This window comes from Schistocerca americana, chromosome 5 (genome assembly GCF_021461395.2).
Source record: "Schistocerca americana isolate TAMUIC-IGC-003095 chromosome 5, iqSchAmer2.1, whole genome shotgun sequence".
NCBI lineage: Eukaryota > Metazoa > Arthropoda > Insecta > Orthoptera > Acrididae > Schistocerca > Schistocerca americana.
Window position 1 is genome coordinate 294,590,287 of NC_060123.1, and position 27,610 is coordinate 294,617,896.

At 42.6% G+C, this 27,610-nt stretch overlaps 1 protein-coding gene across 4 annotated transcripts in view; it reads left to right on the forward strand.

The window, feature by feature from the left end:
• Positions 1-27,610, forward strand: part of LOC124616179 (oxysterol-binding protein-related protein 9) — a 504,981-nt gene that overhangs the window by 195,481 nt on the left and 281,890 nt on the right. For all 4 annotated transcript variants that reach the window (XM_047144465.1, XM_047144467.1, XM_047144466.1 and 1 more), the window contains exon 4: positions 3,465-3,551. In XM_047144465.1, coding sequence (XP_047000421.1) covers positions 3,465-3,551 — 87 coding nt within the window. The remainder of the gene's footprint in view (positions 1-3,464; positions 3,552-27,610) is intronic.

Consider the following 27,610-nt stretch of genomic DNA (forward strand, 5'->3'; position numbering starts at 1 on the left):
GTCCAAATTTCTTTGGGGTTTGTGAGACTTCTTTTGATAAAATGCTGCTGCAGTAATCATAGAAGGTTTCATACATTGCTCCTTTGATGCCCAGGTAAGATTTGTTTTGTGGCTCCTTTAGCCACTCTTTCTTAAACATTTTACTTACAGAGACTTTATATCATGGGGAATCCCTCCCATCATGAACTGTAGTGCTTGGCAGATATCAGTCCAGTGCTTGTTGAACTGTTATTCTAAACTTATTTCAGCCACAGATCCACTGCATACTCCTATCCAGAGGTACAAGTTCGAAATTCATTCATGTAATAACACTACTGCTTCTTCATCTTGTTTATGGAGCATATTGTTTTAGTTCAGCCTTGTATTTCAGTAATTATTGTCAAGGGTTTCCTACTATTGATTCTAGCTACTCATCAGAGAATTCGTTTAGTATTGTTTCACAAAATCCCTTACGTCCACCACCTACAAAGTTGTAAAAGTCAATGGATCTTGATTGTTAAGTCTCTTCCAATGATGGCAGTATGTATTGAGAACATACACGCTACTGAATTGAGGTTTTCTTGGAATTTCTTTGATGCATTTGGGGACGAGTCTAATGGTCAGTGAAGGATCTAATTATTAGTTCATGCCCACCCTTAATGCTGACTCTTGTCCAGTCAATCTCGCTTGCAGCCTCAAATTTAACACATTGGATTTGGGTTGGTTTACTATGATAAAGATATCACCAGCATTTCTCATTGGGCTATCTGTTTGACAAGCACTTAGTTGCCCCAAAAATATCATAGCTGTCTATTTTGGGTTTTATTAGCTTTCTTTATCTAATATATGTGAACTCCACTGCTTTTTTAGGAATGCTTTGAACTCTGGCACTTCGCTTTGAGTGCTTCAGGAGTTGATCTTCAGAACTATAATAGTCCCATCTGTGGGGGACATTCCTTTGGATCTTACGCTTGTACATCAAGGTCTCCTACAGCTACTGGCAGCTAGACTGAATGGAGACTTGTTTAACCATTAAAATAAAAAGTCACTTCTGTGCACTCCACCGAGAGCCAGCCACCTGGATAGCAGCCTCTGATATGTTGTTTAGCTCTGACCCAGTTAGAGGGGCCTACGATTCCCACGCTATAGCACAAAATCTTGAAAATTTCAACCCAGCTAGTCAAAACGGGGTGGGGGTGGAGGAGGGGGAGGGGGGAGGGGGGGGGGGGGGAAATGAAAAAAGTTTCAGTCATTGAGCAGAGTTTTGCTGAACAGGACATCTGGATTATAGGTCTGTTTGTGTGAAATTTAATGCCATTCAGATTCTCCGCTGAGCATTAGAAGGTAGAAATATGATATCAGTTATATTAATATAGACAGAAAATGCAGAGAAACCGATACCAGGACTAAGATAAATTTACAAAGATCAGTTGAATACACATTGTAGGTCACAAAAAGTAGATGAAATACAAAAACATAAGTGGTACCTATAATCCTTTGAAATTATATCTCTAACCAGGTTTTGATTAGGAAGAAATTATTATGTTAAAAAATTACAGTCATAATCAGTAGAATATTCAAATGCTGGATGCAGCTGTAGGGCTCATATGAATTACGTTAAGCACAGTGCTATACAACTTTTGAAAATATTAAAAATCCAGTAGATTTATTAAACTCCATCGCTGTAGTAGTTTCTAGCAAATACAGATGACTCACAGGTTTCACTTGTCACTAGTAAGAATGATAATCCAACTCATTACTGCTCTTCATTTAAATAGCCACCAATCAGTTAATAGTGATGCACCTGCTGTGATACACTTTTTAAATATTACTTCTGTTACATTTGTTTATTGTAAAGGAATATGGTGTGTAAAGGAATATGGTGAACCTTGATTCATGTCACAATAAAAGAAAAGTTGATAATTTTTCCTGTTCAGGTCCATATGATGTCAGTATTTTATTATTAGCAGCTGTTCCTGTTGCATTTGCAGACATGTGATTAGTCTGGCATAACTAATCCGTTTTTATATGTAAAAATGTGGGAGAGGAAATGATTGTGGAGTTAGTAACTTAATTCTACTACAGGTGTGAAATTGATGCTACTTACAAAAAGTTATTTTATGAGAAAATATTGCAAATTCCACAGATGTACATTTAATAAAGGATGGTACAAACTGGAAACCTACAGAAAAATTTTACCAGTACTGTTCTTTTTGATCGGATTCATGACTCCTGATACATTAAATTTCCCAATAGCCCATCTATGAATGGGAATTGTTCATGAGAAAGATGGCAGATCTGAAGTAGGACTACATTAGAGATCTTGCTTGAGTGTCTCAACATTCCTGGCCACCAGGGCCCTTCCTTGTTTGAGCCTTTCTCTTTGTAACCCTCTTTCTAGTGCTCAAAGAATTACGAAAAAAAAAAATAATAATATGAAAGTTACTTCATATTTTTGAGCCTTATTCTTGTAGCTACCCCCTTTATTTCAGATACCCCGTGAAGAACTTACAAAAGTCAGTAAAATGAATGTGATGTTCTGATGATGGTGGAGGAGGAGGATGTGGAGGAGAGAGATGGCTTAAAATTTACTGGGTTATGTAAGATCACTCAACACCTTGCTTGAGAGATGTAATGCAAGAGCAACATAACGAGGAATTATGCCTATTTATTCAAAAGTAAGAAAGTTTAAAAAATAAATGATTCAAGAAGTACTACAAATAGTGCGACACAGTTGTCACAAAAATATAAAGAAAGGCATAGATTTATTTTCGTCAATGAAAAATATTATTGTCGGAATAGCTACATTTTCAGTTGATGCAGTGGAACTTGAGTCAGTAGTTTGTATAGTGATGTATTTGTCTTCACCTTTGTGAACATATACCCTTCCATTAAGTTAAGTGTATCACATGTGTACTTAATATATTTAACGTGCAATGTACACAATTTTCCATTTGTACCAGCCAGCAGATCAGCTCACACACAAACCTGTAACTTGTGACTTGAGGAGAACAACCTAAGTTACATTCCCATTTTCATGCTCCTTTTCAATTAAAGAACATTGCTTTCTACAGTATATTTTGGTTGCACCTGTTTTTGTAAAGGATGGGGATCAGTCACCTAATATAATGTGTGCTTCATATGCACTTAGTTCACTTGTATAAAAGTTAGTTGGTTATTGTATGTGAATTTAAGTGGGAAACATGGGTAGAAACCATGACAATTACTTTCACAATGAATCGACAGTTGCCAGCAGTTATTCAGTAAAAATCATTAATAATTAGTCAATTGGTGCACATTGGTTTGAAGTAATAGTAATGCAAGAAAGATAAGAAGTTATTGAAAAATAGAAGTGCCTAAAACAAAATAAGTCAAGCTATTCTCCTGCTTGGTGAGAGATATAACTTTCACCCATGTGAAACAGAGTAGTATTTTCCTTCCACTTGTAACTGCTGCATTTCATCATCTGACTTATTTTCTTTCAGGCCTTGGAACAGCGTACGCTGCCTCAACATCCACCGGCTTCAGCTACGGCACTGGCTAGGTGTAATAGAGCTAGAGACCATGCAAATGTGAGTGCACAGCAGAAAGATATCAACAGCAATATTTGGAAGTAGTGCCTACTTTTTGCGATAGCAAAGTACGCGAATCCCCGTCTCTTTGGCAGTAGCACAAGACACACATGGTGGTTCGTTTATCAACATACACAGCCCAGTAATTTTCTGATGACTATTATATTTACACTAAAATGAATTCTTCATGCCTCCCACAACATTATACAAGTTTTCTTGGCATGATGGATTAGCGATATGCTTCAAAGTATACAGTCCAGTTGTTCTATGTTACGAACAACATTTCAGTGACCAACCTAGTCGTGTTCTTCAGGTACTGTGATGTATGTTCTTGTGTGTTCTCATTGCCACACTGGATTAGTTTCCGAAATATTGTGCATAAAATTGAAGTGATGATCGAGTTGAATGCCCAAAGTGCGTAATTAAGATTACACAACTTCCACGTTCTCAACATTGCTACATTATTTTGGGTGTAAAAAAAAAAATAGTGCGAACTTCCATCTTCAGATTATTTGTTATATGTTAAATACATTTTTGCAGCATATTTCGTAACTGTAATGTTACGAATGAAGTATACATAGAGAGAGAAAGATACTTTGTTTAATACCATAGCTGCTATTGATTTCATGGTTGACTAGTCTCGTGCTTTGCCCATTTTCACAAGCCGCCCTTTCTTCCTTTTTTCTTCATTCTTTTTTTTTTCTTCGTTCTTTTTTTTTTCTTCCTTTTTTTCTTTTTTTTCTTTCTTGCCTTTTTTCCTTTCTTGCCTTTTTTCCTTTTTTGCTTTTTTTCCTTTCTTGCTTTTTTCTCCTTTCTTGCTTTTTTTTCCTTTCTTGCTTTTTTTTCCTTTCTTGCTTTTTTTTCCTTTCTTGCTTTTTTTTTCCTTTCTTGCTTTTTTTTTCCTTTCTTGCTTTTTTTTTCCTTTCTTGCTTTTTTTTTTCCTTTCTTGCTTTTTTTTTTTTTCCTTTCTTGCTTTTTTTTTTTTTCCTTTCTTGCTTTTTTTTTTTTTCCTTTCTTGCTTTTTTTTTTTCCTTTCTTGCTTTTTTTTTTTTTCCTTTCTTGCTTTTTTTTTTTTTCCTTTCTTGCTTTCTTTTTTTTTCCTTTCTTGCTTTCTTTTTTTTTCCTTTCTTGCTTTCTTTTTTTTTCCTTTCTTGCTTTCTTTTTTTTTTCCTTTCTTGCTTTCTTTTTTTTTTCCTTTCTTGCTTTCTTTTTTTTTTCCTTTCTTGCTTTCTTTTTTTTTTCATTTCTTGCTTTCTTTTTTTTTTCCTTTCTTGCTTTCTTTTTTTTTTCCTTTCTTGCTTTCTTTTTTTTTCCTTTCTTGCTTTCTTTTTTTTTCCTTTCTTGCTTTCTTTTTTTTTCCTTTCTTGCTTTCTTTTTTTTTTCCTTTCTTGCTTTCTTTTTTTTTTCCTTTCTTGCTTTCTTTTTTTTTTCCTTTCTTGCTTTCTTTTTTTTTTCCTTTCTTGCTTTCTTTTTTTTTTCATTTCTTGCTTTCTTTTTTTTTTCCTTTCTTGCTTTCTTTTTTTTTTCCTTTCTTGCTTTCTTTTTTTCCTTTCTTGCTTTCTTTTTTTCCTTTCTTGCTTTCTTTTTTTCCTTTCTCTCTCTCCCCTCTCCCCCTCTCTCTCTCTCTCTCCCCTCTCCCTCTTTTTTAGAAACCTTTTTTCAATTTGTTTTCAAATTTTACTTTGCTGTGTGTCTGACATTTCATATCCCTGGGTAAGTGATCAAAAATTTCAACTGCAGTGTTGTGCATTCCTTTCTGTGTTACAGAGAACCTTAATGTGGAGCAGTGAATATCATTTTTCCTTTTGGTGTCTTAATTATGTACATGATTGTTTTGTTTGAACTTCAGTGGATTATTTACAACAAACCTCACGAAAGAATAAATATACTGTGAGTAGTCAGAGCTCCCAACTTCATAAAGAGTCCACAGTTGTGTAAGTGCATAATCTATATTTTTCTTAATTGTGGTACCTTCATTATCAAGCATGATGTGACGATATAAATAGAATTGTCCACACCAGACATAAGCTACATACAAAATATGTATGTAGTTACCATATACCTTAGATATATATCTGAGATAGCTAGATGATACTGCCATGAGGAAGTTAGTGACTTCCAACAACAGTTTAACCATATGAACACTAACATAACAACAGCATTAACTTCCTCGACCTAATTGTAATGAACGTGGATTTTCTACATACTTTCATTATCTTCTGCGTATCCACAACTACAGGTATCATCATTCATAGGAGTAAAAAGAAATTAAATACAAAACACAAAAGTGTTAAAGACAAAACCACACTGACAATGACTGCAACAAAAAAAAAGATAAATTTGCAGTACACCCATACAGGAGACATGTATCAGAATAAACAGTATACTAATGAAAGCAAACATCAAAATAGGGTTCTATACAAAAACCACATTAGGAGCCAACTTCATTCATAAAATAGGTAAAACTCAATTATGCAACCACTCTAGTGTTTCCAAAACCTAATGCAACAAATGTAATAAAGCTTACATTGGACAGACAGAGGCAGAACATTTAAAATGTAAATCATGCACATACATCAACTTAGTACAGTAAAGTGTAACTACAATTGTGATACCCGTTAATGCAGGTCTGAAATACACTAAAATGCAATGACATAAACAGAACTGTCCACACCTACTAAATATGTAAGTAGTTACCATATGAATCATATTGTCAATGATACCTTTTTTTTAATCCACTTCTGACGCGTCCACTCATAAATAATTTTGTTCTCTATAACAGGCAACTTGTGAAAATTGGCAAAACCCAAAACAAGTCAGCCAGGAAATAAACAACAGCTATGGTATTAAAAAAAGTCTTCTCTTCAGTATTTGAGAGCTGCGAGATGTGTCATACATAGATATTTGCCTCGTATTGCCATCTAGTGCACACAGTTACAAACGATTCGTCAACTCCATCTACACAAGTCACAGTCATTGTATTTTATTACATGAAACATGTGAATTTTCCGTTACGTTTCTAATAGCAGTTAAAAGTCTTGATACTAAATGTTCAGAAAATGAATAATTCACCATTGACTGGCTTCTTGTTGCAGTAGAGCACCAATTAGCCAAAAGTTGATCAACCAAACAACCATTTAAACTGAACTTTCATTCGCTCATGCTTACCCTTTCCCCACCTCCCTCTGCGCTATCCCTACAGTGTTCATCCCTCATCCACCATAACAGTAACGCAGAGGTTGCCTTCAATAGTAAAAATTTACTCTCTTTTATGAGCACTTCTGTAAACTTTGCCACGTAAAGTAAACGTGCAGTATAAAATGCATAAACATAACTGTCTTACCCTTTCCATGAGAGATAAATACAAGATTAATAAAAGATTGGAAGAAGATGGATCTGCAAACAAGCTATATAATGAGTACAAAGTTCTTAAGTTGACAGTTACAGGAAAAAAAGAAGAAGAAGAGAGAGAGAGAGAGAGAGAGAGAGAGAGAGAGAGAGAGAGAGAGACAAGCATCACAATCAATATGATTAAGAAGACGTTCAAGAATGGATGAGCGTTGATGATGCAGATCCAGGGCGCAAAATCATGCAGGATAGCAAAATTGAAAATCTTGTCACTGATGCTGGCAGCATTTCAAATATTGGTTCATTTGGAACATTTACATGTTCAGATACTGCCTTGCAGTGGTTTGAGGCTCAAAGTGAAAGCAACCAGTATCAAATTCCTGTCCTGAAAAAAGTGGGTGATTTAGCTGCTTGTAAGCAGGTAGACTTGCTAAGATAGACCAAAATTAGGGATTGTTTAAGTGTTAATTCTGTGTACATGCAAAATGCATGTGTGTTACATGGTGTTTATTTACTAGACTGTACTACATACTTTCCTACTGTACTTAACTTTATAATAATAAGATATACATGTTATTATTGTTATACAGTGTGAACATTAATAAAACTAACAAACTGCAGGGACTGATTCCCGACTGGAAATGGAGGATAAAAGGTCCTATGAACAAATGTCTAGAAACGAATCATTGCCACCATTGACGGCATTAATGAATGAAAGTTCATCTGACCACATGATGTGTGTTCCTTGTGTGTTGCAGGCTATGGGATTGACACAGCATACTATAAGCAGCAGATGGTCTGGTATTCATGGGAACAAGCCAAGATGGTGTTTGTGTATGTCCAAGCAGATGGAAATGGTCGAGAGGCAGCATGACTACACCAAAACAAGTACCCTCACAGACACCAACAACATAACACAACATTTCAAGCCCTTTTTGGGTGTTAATGTAATCATGGGTCCTTTCAGACCGATGAATGTGCAGAGAGGTGGCTAACTGTATGTACACCTGATTTGGAGGACTAGGTTCTACAGGATACTAAATGAACCCTATTACAAGTTCTAGGCAAATGGCCCACCAGTGTCGTGTAAACCAGAGTACAATTACATGTGTCCTGCACGACAACTGCTAGTATACCTATCACCTGCACTCCCACAGAAACTACTGTGAACATCTTGCGATGCAGCTCTGTTGTGTTCTGGGAAGATTTGTTGTCATTGCATGCACACTGTCCCTTTCCGGACACACATTCATAGGTCCTTCTTTCCTCTGTTTCGAGTCTGGAATCCATCCCTACAGTCTGTCGGTTTTATTAAGTTCACCCTGTATGTAGTGTTATTGGTATACAAATGTATACACTTCAATTATCCAAATAAACTGGTTTTCCTAAAACCCGTGTCCCTCAGTTTGGATAATCGCTGCTCTAATGTATTTTCATACTATCCAAAGTTTCATTTATTTTGTTAGGTGACAATAATACAAATTACCTGGCAATGGGAAAAACGTTTGGATCTAGCCCTCTGTTGTTCCATGACTCTTCGATTTTATATATTTATATAGTGTGATTCTGTCACACTTTACCAGTCCTATTTCTCAAAAATAGCTTTCCTAAAGGTCTTTGGGTAAAATAAGTTTTCAGCAAGCCATAAAGGATTTGTTGCACTTCATATAACACAAAGGCTGAGGGAGGCAAGGCCATTCCCAGATTTTTGACTGGGAAAATAATGCAAAATTTCTACCATTGAGTAGAGTGCTTACAGTGTGCGTCTTTACTGTCTCATAAGTTATTTGCCACACTCAGATACCATCCAACCCAGAAGAGGTGAGTGAGAATGGTTGATGGTGTTATTTGCATGTTCTTCCTCTTCTTTTTGCTATCCACTGTCTAACATTAGTTGTTTTGCTAAAAATAAAGACAATATGAAATTTTGTAGTAATGTTTTCCTTTCATTTTTTTTTATTTGTGGAGTAGTAGCTTATTCCAACAAAGGGGCATTTGAAATGCGTATAGTGCTCAGAAAAAAGTCAACAGGGTTGGATATAGATGAGCAAAGAATGACATGTTTTTCAGCAGTATTTACTGTAACACAATAGTAGCCAGATCGGATGAACCCAAAATTGTTTTAATCATACCAGCAGCTATTTTTCAGGTGGCAGAAGTTGAGAGCATCATAGCATTTGAAATTGATTCTATAGAATAATGTTAAAAGTTGTGTGTACAGACTGTTAAGGTAAGAAATGAAGTGATTCCCCACATAACTGGCGAGGAGAGGAACATACTGAGAAGGGGACAGCGTGATAGGACATGTTTTATAATCGAGGAATAAGCTGTAGAGAGTAAAAGGCTGCAGAGCATAAAAATGGTAGGGGAAAACAGGTTGGAATATATCCAGCAAATAGTTGAGATTAAAGAGGTAAACATTATTCTTCCTGCACTAAACCTTGACTTAAATGTACATTATATGATCAAAAATGTACGAACCTACTAGTGAACATTAATATGTGGTATGTCCACCCTTCACCTGCATGACGACTTCAGTGAAATCGACATTGTAACTCATCCCAAAGGTGTTTCATTGGGTTCACTTTGGCTCTGGCAGGCAAGTCCATTTCAGGAAATTTTTTGTCAACAGACTATTGCCTCACAGATGATGCTTCGTGATAGGGTGCATTGTCATACTGATACAATAACCATCATCTCTGAACAGTCATTCTACTATATGCAGTACATAGTGTTGTAAAATTTGTTTCTTATCCTACTGCATTTAGCATTTTCTTTAAGTGCAATAAGAGTCCACATCCTAACAATGAAAAATAGACCCGTACAATAACAAAGTCACCTCTGTACTTCACTTTGGCTCTACACAGTATGGCAGGTGATATTTTCCATGCATTAGTCAAACCCAAATCCTTTCATTGGGTAGCTACGGAGTATAGCATAATTCATCAGGCCAAACAACTAATTTCCAGTCATCCACTGAGCAATGGCTTCACTGTTCACACTGACTATATAAGTGTGTGGCTGATGAGGAGCCGCTCGACCATTTTACCCCAGTCTTCATAACTCCCTATGCACAGTCATTGTCCCAATCATACTGTTAGTACCACTTTGGAACTCTCAAGTGATTCCTTCCACTGATAAGTGATTTTTTTTACATTCACCCTCCACAATGCCCAGCAGTCCTTACTGTCAGTACATGGTCTTAAATTAGCTGTGGTTGTTCCTTCACATTTCCACTTCACAGTTACATCACCAAAAGCTAGCTTGGGTAGATTTAGAAGTGTTGAAATGTCACTGATGGATTTGTCAAGTAACATCCAATGGCTAGTTTATGTCCAGAGTCAGTGAGCTCTCCTGATTAAACCAGTTTGCTGTTAGTGCCTTTCCTCAGAGAACGCAGTACTCCCGCCTCCTTTTATTCTTGGAGGTCCACCTCTGATGGCATCTGTTGGTTAATTTCACATTACATAGAAAAGTCTGAGCACTTTTGATCATATACTGTGTCTTCTCCATTTATAATTAGAAATCAGCAAGAGTATCTCAGAATGATTTTCTCATTGCACATGCACACACATCACGTAAGTCCCCCCCCCCCCCCCCCCCCCCCCGCCCCCCCTCCCTCCAGCAGACACACCACAATAGTTTCCACTGAACATTAAAAATTGGCGTGACAGTGAACTGAAACAGAATAATGAATATATATATATATATATATATATATATATATATATATATATATATATATATATATATATATATATATATATATATATAGGAAGTATGGAAAGCATGTGTACAACAGCAATTAAATTCTAAATTCTGTGCCTGTTTTTCTATTTAAGAGGTGTAATCCCATGTTTTTGTAACTGTAAAGTTTGTTTTCGTGTAGTCTGTAGCACAGTTGCCATTTATTTTGAACAGATAGCTGCTCACCTCAGTAGGAGTCGGCCTCTATTGGTGACAAGTCAGAAGGGTAGCAAGTTGCATATTTATGTTTCTCTCTGTGCTTCCATAGTTCACTTGTTAAGTTAGTTACATTACACTACTGGCCAATAAAATTGCTACACCAAGAAGAAATGCAGGTGATAAACGGGTATTCATTGAACAAATATAATATACTAGAACTAACATGTGATGACATTTTCACGGAATTTGGGTGCGTAGATCCTGAGAAATCAGTACCTAGAACAACCACCTCTGGCCGCAATAACGGCCTTGACATACCTGGGAATTGAGTGAAACAGAGCTAGGATGGCGTGTACAGATACAGCTGCCCATGCAGCTTCAACCCGATACCACAGTTCATCAAGAGTAGTGACTGGCATATTGTGATGAGCCAGTTGCTCGACCACCATTGACCAGACGTTTTCAATTGGTGAGATATCTGGAGAATGTGCTGGCCAGGGCAGCAGTAGAACATTTTCTGTTTCCAGAAAGGCCCGTACAGGATCTGCAACATGCGGTCATGGATTATCCCTGCTGAAATGTAGGGTTTCATGGGGATCGAATGAAGGGTAGAGCCACGGGTCGTAACACATCTGAAATGTAACGTCCACTGTTCAAAATGGTGTCAATGCGAACAAGAGGTGACCGAGACGTGTAACCAATGGTACCCCATACCATCATGCTGGGTGATAAGTCAGTATGGCCATGACGAATACACGCTTCCAATGTGCTTTCACCGCCATGTCGCCAAACACGGATGCGACCATCCTGATGCTGTAAACAGAAGCTGGATTCATCCGAAAAAATGACGTTTTGCCGTTCGTGCACCCTGGTTGGTTGTTGAGTACACCATTGCTGGCGCTCCTGTCTGTGATGCAGCGTCAAGGGTAACCGCAGCCATGGCCTCCAAGCTGATAGTCCATGCTGCTACAAACGTCGTCGAACTGTTCGTGCAGGTGGTTGTTGTCTTGCAAATGTCCCCATCTGTTGACTCAGTGATCGAGGTGTGGCTGCACGATCCGTTACAGCCATGCGGATATGATGCCTGTCATCTCGACTGCTAGTGATACGAGGTCGTTGGAATCCAGCACGGCATAGCATCACCGATTCCATGTTCTGCTAACAGTCATTGGATCTCGACCAACGTGAGCAGCAATGTCGCGATACGATAAACCACAATCGCGATAGGCTACAATCTGACCTTTACCAAAGACGGAAACGTGATGGTACGCATTTCTCCTCCTTACACGAGGCATCACAACGTTTCACCAGGCAACGCCGGTCAACTGTTGTTTGTGTATGAGAAATCGGTTGGAAACTTTCCTCATGGCAGCACGTTGTAGGTATTGCCACCGGCGCCAACCTTGTGTGAATGTTCTGAAAAGCCAATCATTTGCATATCACAGTGTCTTCTTCCTGTCAGTTAAATTTCGCATCTGTAGTACGTCATCTTTTTGGGGTAGCAATTTTAATGACCAGTAGTGTAGAATGGATAGGATACAAGCATGCTATGTCTGGACACATCAGGAGGTAGTCACAGTTCACAAACAGCTGAAGCCACTTTTGGCTAGGATCAGCTATCTCGGAGTGTTCAGGTGGCAAGAATCTGATGCGTTGCATGTAATGCCTCAGGTGTTGGTTGTTTGACCACAGGCTCTGCTTCTTTGGCACCTTTTAGTGGACCCCTGTGGAGTATCCACTGTCAAAGCAGGGTGAGTGGTGGTTGGTAAAGTATTCACTTCATTTAGGCAGTGTGGCAGCTGGCCATCTGGCCTTGCCCATACACTCTGTGAGTGAACAGATGGGTACTCCTTCAGCAGGATCTGAGTAGGCACACATTTGGAGGGGTTTAAGAAAGTGAATACCAGGGGTCTCATCTGAGATATGGAGGAGGCCCACATGTGGATATGAAGCACACAGGGTGCCATAGTCTGCAAGCAGTGGCTCACATCAACCTCCCCCCCCCCCCTTTCTCCCTTTTCCTTCCTTTGTTTCCCCTCTTCTCTCATTCCTCTGCTTTGGTGTTTGAGGTTCCTGTTTTTCTTCTTCCTCCCTGTGCACTCCTGAAGGCTGGCCCACGCATCTGACACATAGCACGTGACTGGGTAATGTGTAATTCCCAGCCCCTGGTCAACAGGTTGGGTTCGCACATACCCTCCTGATACAGGCCAGGCCCAGGGAGGGGTGATTGCCTGAGGTGCAACCTTCTCGAATTGCCAATTGGTCCCTCTGTCAGGTGTTCGGGAGGTGTGACCTGAGGTGTGAACAATCACCTAAGGTGGGTGTGACCCCTTGTGAAGGGAGGCCCCAGTTGGAAGGAGCGTACCATCGGAAACACTGACAATCCTGGGAGACTTTCTCGCAATGAGTCAATCACCTTCCCAATCGACGTTTACAAGATGTAAACGTAATGAGGCTAATGATTCAGAGACCCTTCCCGCTGCACCACGCTTCCTCATGGTCTCACATACTGAAGACGGTCAGTCCTTTGCCATGGTCAATCCGTTTATTATTCAGAAAGGTGCTGATGCAATTGCCAGTTCTGTTAAATCCAGCTCTCCTCAAGCCCAACTACTCCTTGCTGCCTTGCTTCTCCACTGCTACCCTGTTCGTGTCGAGGCCCATGGAACTTTGAATTCTTCCCATGGTGTAATTTAAACCAGGCTACTTGATAGTCTAACTGAGGCTGAAATCCAATCTTACCCCTCTGATCAGGGTGTCATTGCCATCCATGGTGTAATGTAAAAGGTAGATTCCTCCATAGTGCTCATCCGCAGGCTGTGAAATTATCACAGTCCGGCTGTACATTCAGAACCCACTGCGCTGCTACCAGTGTCATCGTTTCAACCACACTAGAACATCTTGTCAATACCCAGCCAAATATGTAACCTATGTTAGGGATGCACATGAGGACAATTGTCTGCCTCCTTCTCTCCAGGTGAAGGGAAAAGTGCGTTACCCAGTTGCTTGAGAGTTACTGGCTAGTCGCAAACCCTGTGTTCTCCCATCTAGAATCTATAGTTCCATTTTTGTTACCCCTTGCTCCATGAAGGACATGGTCACACAGATGTGTGACCTCAAATTCTGCTCTGAGGTTGTGAAATCGCCCATTGTCAAGGTAGCATCACCACCCCCCTGTCCAGCTGTGCAACAACCAGTCAAACTCTTGCCTCAAGGCGAGAAGCCACCAGCTACCCAACTGGTAGGCTGGAGGGGACAGGAGAAGTACTCCCATGTAGACATCCTCCATCCCTCCAGCCAAACCACACCTGAGTCTTCCTCTAACTGGAAAGGCTCAAACAAGTCCACCAAAGGCAAAAAATCTTCTCCTTCGCCAACTTGAAGATCCTCTTCAACAGTGTCGCCACATGGTACCTTAGCCCAGCCGGCCACCATATCGCCAGCACGCACCACCAACCATTTTTCAGCATTTGACTCCATGGACTGACTGCACAAGCAAGCTGATGCTTCTGTGGGCCCCATGGAGCAGGATACTCCTGCTTCTGTGCCCTGTAGTAGCAACTCTACACTGGCTGTCACTAGGCAGGCACTGATTTGCATCAGGACGTTTAAATTGCACAATTGGCTGCGGTGAATGATGGGAATTAGTATGTGAATGTTGATTGGTTCAGTGACGAAGCCCACTTTCATTTGGATGAGTTCATCAATCAGCAAAATTGGCCTATTTTGGGGACTGATAATCCACATTTCGTTATCGATAAGTCTCTTCGCTCTCAACAGGTGACTGTGAAGTGCAGTGTCCAGTCGTGGAATAATCTGTGTGATTACTGGCACGGTGACTAATGAACGCTTTGTGAAGGTTTTGGAAGATGATTTTGTCCCCATTATCCAAAGTGACCCTGATTCCAACAAGATGTGGCTCATGCAAGGTGGTCAACCCCATTAAAGCAGGACAGTGTTTGGGTCCTGGAGAAGCGTTTAGTGGACTGCATTCTGGCTGTGAATTACCCAGATGCCACTAGCATGGGCCTCGGTTGGCCACCATATTTTCCCGATCTGAACACACACAACTCCTTTTTGTGGGGCTATATTAAAGACAAGGTGTACAGCTGTAACGCCAAAACCATTGCTGTGCTGGAAACAGCCATTCAGGAGGTCATCGACAAGATCGATGTTCCAACACTTCAGTGGGTCATGCAGAATTTCACTCCTCGTCTGCGCCATATCGCCGCCAATGATGGCAGGCATACCTAAATCCAAATATCTGTACCAACATTTACATGTTGAATAAAGTGTGTGCATGCCGTAGTTTGCAACTAACTTACATTTTTTTTTGTGTAGTTCACTAATTGTTACCCTGTCAGTAAAGTGATATGAGGAACAATTACTAATAAAAAATTTAGGAAGTAGGCAAATTTCTTCACTACTGATTTGCAGATGAAATGCTGTCAATATGATAAAAAATGTACAATAACAATATGACCTGTAAAAATCCATTTCAACAAGTAGTGTAATGCCAAGTGAGCAATGGAACAAAATGGAAATGTTATAGTCTTTAGGTCCAAATTCAAATAAAAAAAATCTAGGAACTTTGTATGATGATTTACAGATGTAAATAAAGAGCAAAAAAGAGGACACACAGATGTTGAAACATGTCTGGATAAATAAAGGTATACATCGTATTTCACACAAGGTGGAGTTAAAAAAAATAGACTATATATTTGTACTGTTGTTGTTTTTGCTGCTGCTGTAGTTGTTCTACATCATTACCAGAGACAAGTATGTCACGCATTAAACAAAAATTATTTCTTGGTGACTCTTGCCTTCTACACCAAATTTTGAAAAAATCTAAATACGGACTATGTTACATTCCATTCCATTGCATTATAGTTTACAAAATTGTTTCAGAAATGAAGTATCAGTTCTAAAATAAACAGCATCATTGTAAGCAGTGTATAAAGGTTTCTGGCAAAATGATGATACTCTTTGTCTCAGTTTAATGATGTTCTCAAATGACTGAATTTAATTAACAATGTGGATCACTATGTAACTGGTAATGGTTTCAGGTACGTATGAAGTTCTAATATACAAAACAGATTAATAATATCATTGCAAGTCTATACAGAAGATTTATGTAGTTTTAACCAATCAATAATTACAATAGTAAACCACATTATATGGAGACACATGCAATTGTGTTCTTGAATAGTAATAACTTGTGTTATGGCACAAAATTTCCATTATAGTAACAAAATTAAAAATTCACACAAAAGAAAATGCTTTCCTAACAATTTGAAAAAATACACAGATTGAAGCAACTGTGTAATTATTACTAAAATTAGGACTCGCACATGGCAGCTCAAACATGTGACAGCACATAGACTCTTTCCATAGAGATTTCACCACACAGCATTGAAAAAAGATGATTACAATCATCCTTTTATAGTGATATTTGTACATAAACAGTTCATGAGGCTACACTGGTATTCCACACGAGTATTCAGTGCTTCTAAATACTGAACAACCACACAGCATAAAAGTGATAAGGTGGTTATTTTCTTAATTTTACCCCAAAAATGGCATTTGGCTGAACACTCAAAAGAACACGATTTATCGGCAGCACAGAGAAAACACGAGTGATCACATAAAATAAATTTTTCATTGGGAGTGCCGTAAAATTGTTCTTAAGAGGACACTCCTGATGATTTTTATGGTGGTATTGAAGGGCTGACGCAACAGTGCTCCACTGGGTGCTGATGGTTAATGAAGATCCTGGTTCTGCATGGCAGCAAGCAATTATTTGTTATGGGCCTTTCCATAATGTAGTCTCCCACATTGCAAATTCGTGAATGTCAAGAGGTAACAAAGAAACCTAAATTCACTAGTTAATGTTCACATCTACTTGTGAGCAGGCGTGCACATGCATTTTGTATTCGTTTTGAAGGAGTTTATTAGAAATCTTGCTCCTAAGACTGTATACTACATTTCAGAGGCCCAGCAAAAAAAAAAAAAATGGTAGTGAAATTACAGAATATGCTAGAGCATCTCAAAGAATTTACATTCCCATACCAGATTTGCCAACCACGGTCATTAGAGTGCAGTAAGGTTGCATGAAGTGAAAATGTCAACTCCCCAGCAGCACACGCAAGCTGTAGTGTGCTTTGCAGAAACAAAATCGCCAATAATTGTGCAAAGCAATTATCGTAGGTTGTATGGATGTGATTCACCTAATGTGATAAAAATTAAGGAATGGTATTGTAAGTATTGGGGAACTGCAAGTGTTCTGAATCATTCTGGCAGTGCATGTCATGCTGTTTTGGAAGAGACAACGGAGGATATCTGACAAGTATTTCTCGGAATCCTACAAAGTGAACTCTGCAGGTATCAAGGCAATTTAATGTACCCCGAGCAACACTGCATCTTATAATACACCAGTGTCTTTGACTGTACAATTATAAAGTGAAAATTCTGCAACATCAGGTGCTGAATGACAAACCATGCCGACAAAAATTTGTCACAGATTCGCTGCAATGCATTGATTTGAATGTCAGCTTCCTGGAAAGGCGTCTTTTTCTCAGATGAGGCAACCTTTCAAGCATGAGAAATGGTTAATTGTCATAATGTTCGGGTTTGGGGCTTGCAGTGTCCATATGCTATCACTGAACATGGTCATTATAGCCCTAAACTGAATGTCTGCAATGGGCTGATGCACATAAGGATTATTGGACTGTTGTTCTTTGCTCCCTCCTATGTATATCTTGCGAAGAGACTATGAGGATAAAATCAGAGAGATTAGAGCCCACACAGAAGCATACCGACAATCCTTCTTTCCACGAACAATACGAGACTGGAATAGAAGGGAGAACCGATAGAGGTACTCAGGGTACCCTCCGCCACACACCGTCAGGTGGCTTGCGGAGTATGGATGTAGATGTAGTTGTAGAAACGTAGTGAATGAGAGTGTATCTGGACATGTTGGAGCAGTTTGTATACTCTCCAATACAAGACTTGCAACCCAAAAGCATCTTTCAACAAGATGGAGCTCCACCAAAGTGATCAGTGGGTGGGGTGGGGTGGGGTGGGGTGGGGGTTGAGTCAGTGAGACAGATAGAGGGAGAGAAAGGCAGGAGCCAGGAAGAGGGGGTGAGTGGTGGCTTGGAGGAAGACAGCCAGTTGGGTGGCAAGGAATAAGGGAAGGATGAGTGTCAGGTGGAAATGTGATGCACGGCTGTCGGAGCCGGTGAGGAGCAGCACACAGTGAAGATGACACGGATAGGTAAATTGGGAGGGGGTGATGGAGAGAGGAAGTGGAAGCTGTTGGGTGAGGATGGGGGAACAGTTGGTTAATGGAGAATGAGGCCAGGATGGTTTGGGGAACAAAGGATGTGTTGCAAGGGTATCAGTGTAGTTCAGAAAAGCTGGTGGCAGAGGAGAGGATCCAAATGGCCCGTGTCGTGAAGCAGCCATTGAAATTGAGCATATAGTGCTCAGCTGTATGTTGTGCCATTGGGTGGTGTGCTTTGTTCTTGGTCACAGTGTGGCAGTGGCTATTCATTCTGGTGGACAGATAGTTTGCATACTGATATGAACAGCTGTGCAATGATTGCAGCTGATTGGTAAATGACTGCTCTCACAGTTGGTCAGGCCTCTGATGGGATAGGATAAGCCTGTGGCAGGACTGGAATAGACTATGTTGGTTGGTTGGGTAGATTGGTCAGGTCTTAAATCTGGTTCTTCCACATGGATATGAACCCTGTGGTGAGGGGTTGGGAGTGGCTAGGGATTGACTACGATATTGTGAAATTGGGTGGGCAACAGAACAAGGCTTTCAGAGAGGGAGGGATCTTGAATAGAATGTCCATCATTTCAGAGCATGATGATAAATTACCAAAGCTAGGTCAGTTGTTCCAGTCCAGGGTGCTTCTGGATGACAACAGGAAACTCCATAATAGCTGTTGCTTCGGGGTGATAGAAGGATTAGGCATGTGTCAGGATATGTCATGGGAAATTAGTTAGTGGAATAGGTTGGGGGGTTAGTACCTCTCTGTGGAGGTTCATGAGACCTTCTGCATACTGGACAGTGGAGTTCCCATCACTGCAGATACACTGTACATGGTTAGAAAGGCTGTAAGAGGGAATTTTTTTTTGGTGTGGAAGGCATAGCAGCTGTTGAAATGTGGGTACTGGTTGATGGTTAGTGGGTTTAATATGGACAGAGATGTGGATGGAGCCATCAGAGGGGTGGTCAATGTGCAGTAGGCGGCGTGTTAGGTGAGGAGGGCCAGGTGAAGCAGATGGGAGAGAAGGTATTGAGGGTAGTGTGTCTTGGTCCTAAGTTATGATCACGAAAGCATTATCAGTGAACCAGAACCCAAACAAACCCAGGAGCCTGCTTCTTTGACACCAGTTCCTCTGACTGCATGTAGGTCCCTGGTGCAACCTATTATTGAGTACTGCTTGAGTATTTGGGATCCGAACCAGGTCAGATTGAAGGAAGACATTGAAGCAATGCAGAGCCGGGTGGCTAGATTTGTAACAAGTAGGTTCAAACAACACGTAAGTGTTATGGAGATGCTATGGGAGCTCAAATGGGAATCCCTGGAGGGAAGGCAACACTATTGAGAAAATTTAGAGAACAGCCATTTGAAGCTGACTGCCAACGATTCTACTACCACCAATATACATTGCACGTAAGGACCACAAAAGTAACATACAAGAAATTAGGGCCAATACTGAGACGTACAGACAGTCATTCCTCCCTCGTTCTGTTTGTGAGTGGAACACAAGGAGAAATGACAAGTAGTGGTACAGGGCAGCCTCCACTGTATGGTGACTTGTGAATTATTTATGTAGATGTAGGTGTAGAGTGGAACTGTAGCCAACCTAATTTCAACTTTGAATTTTGCCTCTCTCAGATCATATGACAGAATACCATTGAAGTGTCCCCCCCCCCCCCCCCCCTCCAAATCCCACCTGGTAACCTCCAGTGAATTTCCTGCCTACGACTTGGCCCCACTGTCCTTACCAAGCTCCCTCCCTAATGACACTAACCCTTCAGCAGAAAAAGCGACAGTCCTTTTTTTGGGTGGGGGGAGGGAGAGGGGTGTCATCAGTCTTCTGGTTGGTTTGATGCAACCCGTCACGAATTTCTATCCTGTGTCTACCTCTTCATCTCAGAGTAGCACTTGCAAACTATGTCCTCAATTATTTGCTGGATGTATTCCAATCACTGCCTTCCTCTACAGTTTTTGCCCTCTACAGCTCCCTCTAGTACCATGGAAGTCATTCCCTCATGTCCTAACAGATGTCCTATCATCCTGTCCCTTTTTCTTATGTGTTTTCCACATATTTCTTTCCTCTCTGATTCAGCGCAGAACCTCATCATTCCTTGCATTATCAGACCACTTAATTTTCAACATTCGCATGTAGCATCCCATCTCAAATATTTTCCCCCTGCGGGTCTGGGGGTAAGAATAGGCCCGAGGTATTCATGCCTTTCGTAAGAGGTGACTAAAAGGAGTTTCACATGTTTCGGCCTTTATGTGATGGTCCCTTCTAGGGTTTGACCTCCTTTTTTCAAAAGAATAAGCCAATTGGGGGAAGTGCGCCTTACATAGTTCATTGTGTCCGTGGTTCATTGTGTCCGTGGTTCATTGTGTCCGTGGTTCATTGTGTCCGTGGTTCATTGTGTCCGTGGTTCATTGAGATCTTTAGCCCACTTTCTCCTCGTCGCATTGCAGTCCCGCCCATTCTCCATGTACTGGGCAAGGACACCTTCCTGGGTGCATTTTCCACCATGCACTATGCAGTGTCACTTTCTACATTGACGATGAACATGGTCTTCTTTGCACCTCATATCCAGCACAGTAGCCAGTCTGTTGTGGTGGGGCCGCCATGTACCCTGTTGGTTGTAGCCCCCCTGATCACACAGGGACAGGGATCGTTCTGCTGATGCCTGCGCCGTTAACTCCCCACATATGCCAAGGGGTAGATGCCCATCCCTCTGGGGCATCGGAACTCCCGGCAATGGCCATCCTGCCAGCCGGCCTTTGCTGCGGCTGGGTGGCACCTGTGGGGAGGTCGCAGTGGGTGTCATCAGGGCGGATGACACACAATGAAGCATAGTCCATCCTCTCTTGTTGGTGGTGAAACACCAACAGTCTCTAAGCGTTCAGGAGCTCAATTCAATGCACAGAGGTATGACCCCAAATTGTTTGCCTCCCTGGCCACACCATGGGAGGAATGTCAGGCTACGGATGGCAGCGGATCTTATTCACCCTAGTACCTTGTATGTTCGAGAGCTGATGCGGAATCTTTCATGATGATGACGCCTCAGTATTTTGTTGAGAAGTTAGGGGACAAGTTTGGGGAGGTGGAGGGCTCGTTCAATATGACATCTGGGTCAGTCTTGATCAAAACAGTATCCTCTGCCCAGTCATGGGCGTCACTCGCTTGTGACAAGCTGGATGATGTTTCTGTAACCATCACGCCCCATAAGTGCTTAAATATGATCCAGGGTATCATATTTCACAGGGACCTTCTCTTGCAGTCCGACGACGAGCTGCGCGCCAATTTAGAGTGGTGAGGTGTACATTTCGCCGGCGTGTCCACTGGGGTCTGAGGGATAGTCAGTTTCCCACTGGTGCCTTCATCTTGGCCTCCGAGGGTGATACATTGCCCGATAAGGTGAAGGTGATCGTCTACTGGTGTGATGTAAAGCCCTATATCCCTCCCCCAATGTGGTGCTTTTAAATGCTGGAAGTTCGGCTATTGTCTTCCAGCTGTACTTCCAGCATCACACATCAACATTGTGGACACCCATCACATCCTAATACTCCATGTGCCCCGCCTCCCATCTGTGTTAACTGGGGAGAGCACCATTGGCCTTGCTCGCCAGACTGCAGGATTCTCCAGAAAGAAAGGGAAATCATGGAGTACAAGACCCTGGACTGACTGACCTACACTGAGGCTAAGTGAAAATTTGAATGTCTGCATCCTGTGTGTATGACTTTGTCTTACGCCGCCGCTACAACAGTTCTGGCACCATCAGCTCCGCCAACCCCATTCACCCCTCAGAGCCGGAAGACTACACCTGCCCTCTCTGTGGTGGGAGGCATTTCCCTCCCTGTTGCTCCTGCACCACCTACTTTGGGAGCAACACCCCCAACCATTGGGGACATCCGTCCCCACTTCTAAGCTGGAATAGCATAAGTCTTCTTTGGCTTCTCTTGCTAGGAAGGGGGGGGGGGTGCGGCAGGGGTCCCTTGGGTCACTCCCTTCCCAGGTTTCAGGTTTCTGCTAGTGGGAAAGGTGACACCCACGACACCCACCGGTGGCTGAAGAGCCAAAAAGCAGCTGGTTGTAGGGGTTCACGCTCGTCCTCAGTCCCGGAGACTGGGCCAGTGAAGTCCTCCCAGCCAGGGAAACCCAAGGAGCAGTGAGATAAATCCAAAAAGAAAAGCCCTAAGACCAAGGAAATTGCAGTGGCACCCACACCACTGCTACCTACAATCTCATGATGATGTCATCCTCCAGTGGAATTGTGGTGGTTTTTTTACACCGCCTGGCTGAGCTACAGCAACTGTTAAGCTTTACACCTGCAATCTGCATTGCCCTTCAGGAAACCTGGTTCCCGGCAATGCAGACCCGTGCCCTCCGCAGCTATAAGGAATATTACAGGAACCATAGCGACTATATCGAGTGTCAGGTGGAGTTTGCATTTATGTCCTAAACTCAGTCTGTAGTGAACCTGTGCCCCTTCAAACTCCTCTTGAAGCTGTGGCTGTCAGAATAAGGACGACACAGGGAATAACTGTGTGCAATGTATATCTTTCTCCAAATGGTGCAGTACCTCTGAATGTATTAATTGCACTGATTGATCATCTCCCTAAACCTTTCCTACTTTTGGGAGATTTTAACGCCCGTAACCCCTTTGGGGTGGCACTGTGCTTACTGGCTGAGGCAAGGATGACGAAACTTTACTGTCTCAGTTCGGCCTCTTCCTCATAAATACTGGGGCCGCAACACATTTCAGTGTGGCTCATGTTAGTTACTCAGCCATTGATTCGTCAATTTGCAGCCCAGGACTTCTCCCATCTATCTACTGGAGAGCACATGACGACCTGTGTGGTAGTGACCTCTTCCCCATCTTCCTGTCACTGCCCCGACACCATGGCCACAGATGTCTGCCTAGATGGGATTTAAACAATGCGTACTGGGAAACTTTCACCTCTGCTGTCACCACTGATTTTCCCCCACACAGTAACATTGCTGTGATGGTTGAGCAGGTGACTACAACAGTTGTTTCTGCAGCAGAAAACATGATCCCTCGCTCTTTAGGGTGCCCAAGGTGTAAGGCAGTCCCTTAGTGTTCACCGGAAGTCGTTGAAGCAATTAAGGAACGTCATCAAGATCTACAATGGTATAAGCGGCACCCTTCCCTGGAGCACCTCATAGCCTTTAAACAGCTCAGTGCCCATGACCGCGTTCACCAACTTATCAAACGATGGAAACAGGAGTGTTGGGAGAGATATGTCTCGACTATTGGGTGCCTTACATCACCTTCCCAATTCTGGGCAAAGATCAAATGTCTTTTTGGGTACCAGACCCCAACAGGTGCTCCCAGTGTTGCCATAAATGACGTGTTATCTACTGACACAAATGCTATTGCCGAGCACTTTGCTCGAACATCTGCATTGGGGAATTACCCCCCCAACCTTTCGCACTCTAAAATGGCGGCTGGAAGGGAACATCCTCTTTCACTACACGCCACAGTGAATCCTATAACGCCCCATTTACAGAGTGGGAGCTCCTCAGTGCCCTTGCACATTGCCCCGACACAGCTCCTGGACCTGATTGGATCCACAGCGAGATGATTAAAAATCTCTCATCTGTGACTACAAGCAACATCTCCTCATCTTCAACCGGATCTGGTGCGATGGTGTCTTTCCATCACAATGGCGGGAGAGCACCATCATTCTGGTGCTCAAACCCGGTAAAAATCTACATGATGTGGATAGCTATCAGCCCATCAGCCTCACCAACATTCTTTGTAAGCTGCTGGAATGTATGGTATGTCGGCGGTTGGGTTGGGTCCTGGAGTCACGTGGCCTACTGGCTCCATGTCAGGGCGGCTTCCGCCGGGGTCGCTCTACCACTGATAATCATGTGTCCCTCAGGTCTGCCATCCAAACAGCCTTTTACAGACAGTAACATCTGATTGCCATCTTTTTGGACTCACATAAAGAATATGACATGACCTGGCAACATAATATCCTTGCCACATTGTATGAGTGGGGTCTCGGGGGCCTGCTCCCAATTTCTATCCAAAACTACCTGTCACTCCGTACTTTCTGTGTCGGTGCCTCCCATAGTTCACCCCATATTCAGGAAAATGGCGTTCCACAGGGCTCTGTATTGAGTGTGTCTCTATTTTCAGTGGCCATTAACGGTCTAGCAGCAGCTGTCAGACCCTCCGTCTCACCTTCTCTGTATGCAGACGACTTTTGCATATTGTACTGCTGCTCCAGTACTGGTGTTGCTGAGCGTCACCTACAGGGAGCCATTCACAAGGCACAGTCATGGGCTCTAGCCCACAGCTTCCAGTTTTCAGCCTCAAAGTCGTGTGTCATGCACTTCTGTCGCTGTCCTACCGTTCATCCGGACCCAGAACTATATCTTCGTGACAATCCACTCACTGTAGTGGACACATATCGATTCTTAGGATTGGTTTTCGATGCTCAATTGACTTCGCTTCCTCATCTTCATCAGCTTAATCAAAAGTGCTGGCAGCACCTCAATGCCCTCCGTTGCCTTAGCAACACAAATTGGGGTGCAGATCTCTGTAAGCTCCTGCGGCTCTACAGAGCCCTTGTCCAATCCCGAATTGACTATGGCAGTGTGGTTTATGGTTCAGCAGCACCCTCAGTGTTGCATTTACCCGACCCTTTGCGCAACTGTGGGGTTTGACTAGCGACAGGAACTTTTAGGACGAGTCCGGTGACCAGCATACTGGCGGAGCCTGGGGGGTCGCCAGTCCATCTCCTGCATCGGCGGCCCAGGTCAGGGCTAATGATCACAGTTCACGTGCAGTCCCTTCTCTCCAAACTGGAGTCCTTCCCTTCACCATCTCTACTTGTGGTCTGTCCACATACACCTCCATGGTCTACACCTCGACCGCAGCTTCGTCTGGTCCTTTCACGTGGCTCTAAGGACTCTGTTAACCCTGCGTCTCTCCGCCGTCACTTACTCTTGATTCTTGACGTGTTCCGGGGCTCTGAAGTGGATTACACCCACAACTCAATGGCTGCTGGTCACATTGGCTTTGCCTACATTCATGGCGGCCATATTGAACAGCATTCCTTACCCGACGAATGCAGTGTATTCACTGCAGAGCTGATGACCATTTCTCGTGCACTTCAGTATCTCTGTTCATACCCTGAGGAGTCTTTCCTTTTATGTACTGGCTCCTTGAGTAGCCTGAAAACTATTGACCAGTGCTACCCTCGTCATGCTTTGGTAGTGTCCATCCAGGAGTCCTCCTTTGCTCTGGAATGGTCCAGTCATTCAGTGATGTTCATCTGGACCCCTGGTCATGTAGGAATCCCAGGTAATGAACTTGCTGATAGGCTGGCCAAACAGGCTGCACGGAAACCACTTCTGGAGATGGGCATCCCCCGCAACTGACCTGTGTTCATTATTACGCTGCAAGGATTTTCAGCTTTGGGAGATGGAATGGCAAAATCTCAGTATGCACAACAAACTGCGAGCTATTAAGGGGACCACGAATGTGTCGAAATCCTCAATGAGGGCCTGTTGCAGGGACTCTGTGGTTCTCTGCTGGTTCCGCATTGGCCATGCCTGGGCGACCCACAGCTACCTCCTGTCCCGCGAAGACTCGCCTGAGTGTCGGTACAGTGTCCAGTTGACAGTGGTCCATATTCTTCTGCTCTGTCCTTCTTTGGCTGCCCTGCGACTTCATCCTCGGTTGCAGGACTCGTTATCATTGATTTTACCAGAAAACACCTCATCGGCTGATTTGGTTTGACATTTCATCCATGAGGGTGGGTTTTATCATTCGATCTTAGTTTTAGTGCATGTCCTTTGTCCCTCTGTGTCCTCCACCCTAGTGCTTTTAGGGTGGAAGTTTCAATGTGTTGAAGGGTGGCAGGCTTTTCCTTTTTATTTTCGTGTTCGGCGAGCCACTGTAATCTGCTACTACGGAATCTTTTGCCAATGGAGAGATGATGACACTTTTTCAGTTACAGGTCACATGTCCTGCGGATACATGTTACAGTTTTTAATGCAGTGGTTTCCATTGCCTTCTGCATCCTCATGCCATTTAACATTGCTGATTCTTCCGCATTTAGGGGCAATTTCCCACCCCTTGGACAAGAGAGTGTCCTGGACCTCTGTACATTCCTCTGCCTTCTTTGACAAAGCCGTTGGCAGAATGAGGGTGACTTCTTATGCTGGAAGTCTTTGGCCACCAATGCTCATTATTAATCAGAATTGAAGTGGTGGCGGGATTCGAATCTGGGACCGAGGAAGTTTCGATTACTAATCAAAGACACTACCCCTAGACCATGGAGGCCGGCCGGAGTGACCGAGCGGTTAAAGGCGCTACAGTCTGGAACCGCATGACTGCTAAGGTCGCAGGTTCGAATCCAGCTTCGAGCGTGGATGTATGTGATGTGCTTAGGTTAGTTAGGTTTAAGTAGTTATAAGTTCTAGGGGACTTATGACCACAGCAGTTGAGTCCCATGGTGCTCAGAGCCATTTGAACCATTGTTAGACCATGGGGACAGTCATACACAACCTCAAAATGGATCCTGTCCTAATCTGGCTCTGCCACTTTCGCAATGAACTGCAGTGACTACCTGATAGATGGCTTTTGCCAACTGTATGACTGCTGCATCTAAGAGTTTATCCATAGTGGTCCTATCCAAGAAGTCCAATGTAACATCTGATTCCTTCTGAAATTGATGGGCTCACCTAAGTACTTCTCCCTCCTCACCTGAACAATACTCCACACTTCCGTCATCTGCAGGCTTCCCAAAATCCATAAACTTAACAATCCTGGGTGCCTCAGTGTAGCTGGTTATTGTGCACCTGATGAAAGAATTTCTGCTCTTCTTGCCAAAAACCTGTAGCAAATTGCACGAAACCTAGTCTCTCACATCACAGATGCTAGCCACTGCTAACCACTTTCTTCACCGACTCTCCACCATCCCCAACCTTTTACCTCCAGGATGCGTACTCATTATTGTTGATGCTACATCCATGTACACAAACATCCCTTATGCCTGTGACCGTGCCACTCTCGAACACTGCCTCTGTCAGTGTCCTTCAGACTCCAAACCTGCTACCTCATTGTTCATAACACCTTATCAATGATATCCTGACGCACTCCTCCTCCTCCTCCTCCTCCTCCTCCTCCTCCTCCTCCTCCTCCTCCTCTGAGGGGAAAATATATAAACAAATCCATGACACAGCAGTGGGCACCTGTTGGACACTTTCCTACACTAACATTTTTATGAGTGATCTACAGAAAACCTTCCTAGTTGCCCAAAACTCCAAACCGTTTGTCTGGTTCACATTCATTAATGATATCTTACTGGTCTGGACTCAAGGCCAAGACACCCAATCCTCATTCCTTCACAACCTCAACGCCTTCTCTTTCATCCATTTCACCTGGTCCTCCTAAATCCAACATATCCCTTCCTGAATATTTACTTCCACCTACCTGATGGCTCCATCCACACCTCTGTCCATATTAAACCCACTAAACACTAAAAGTAGCTGCA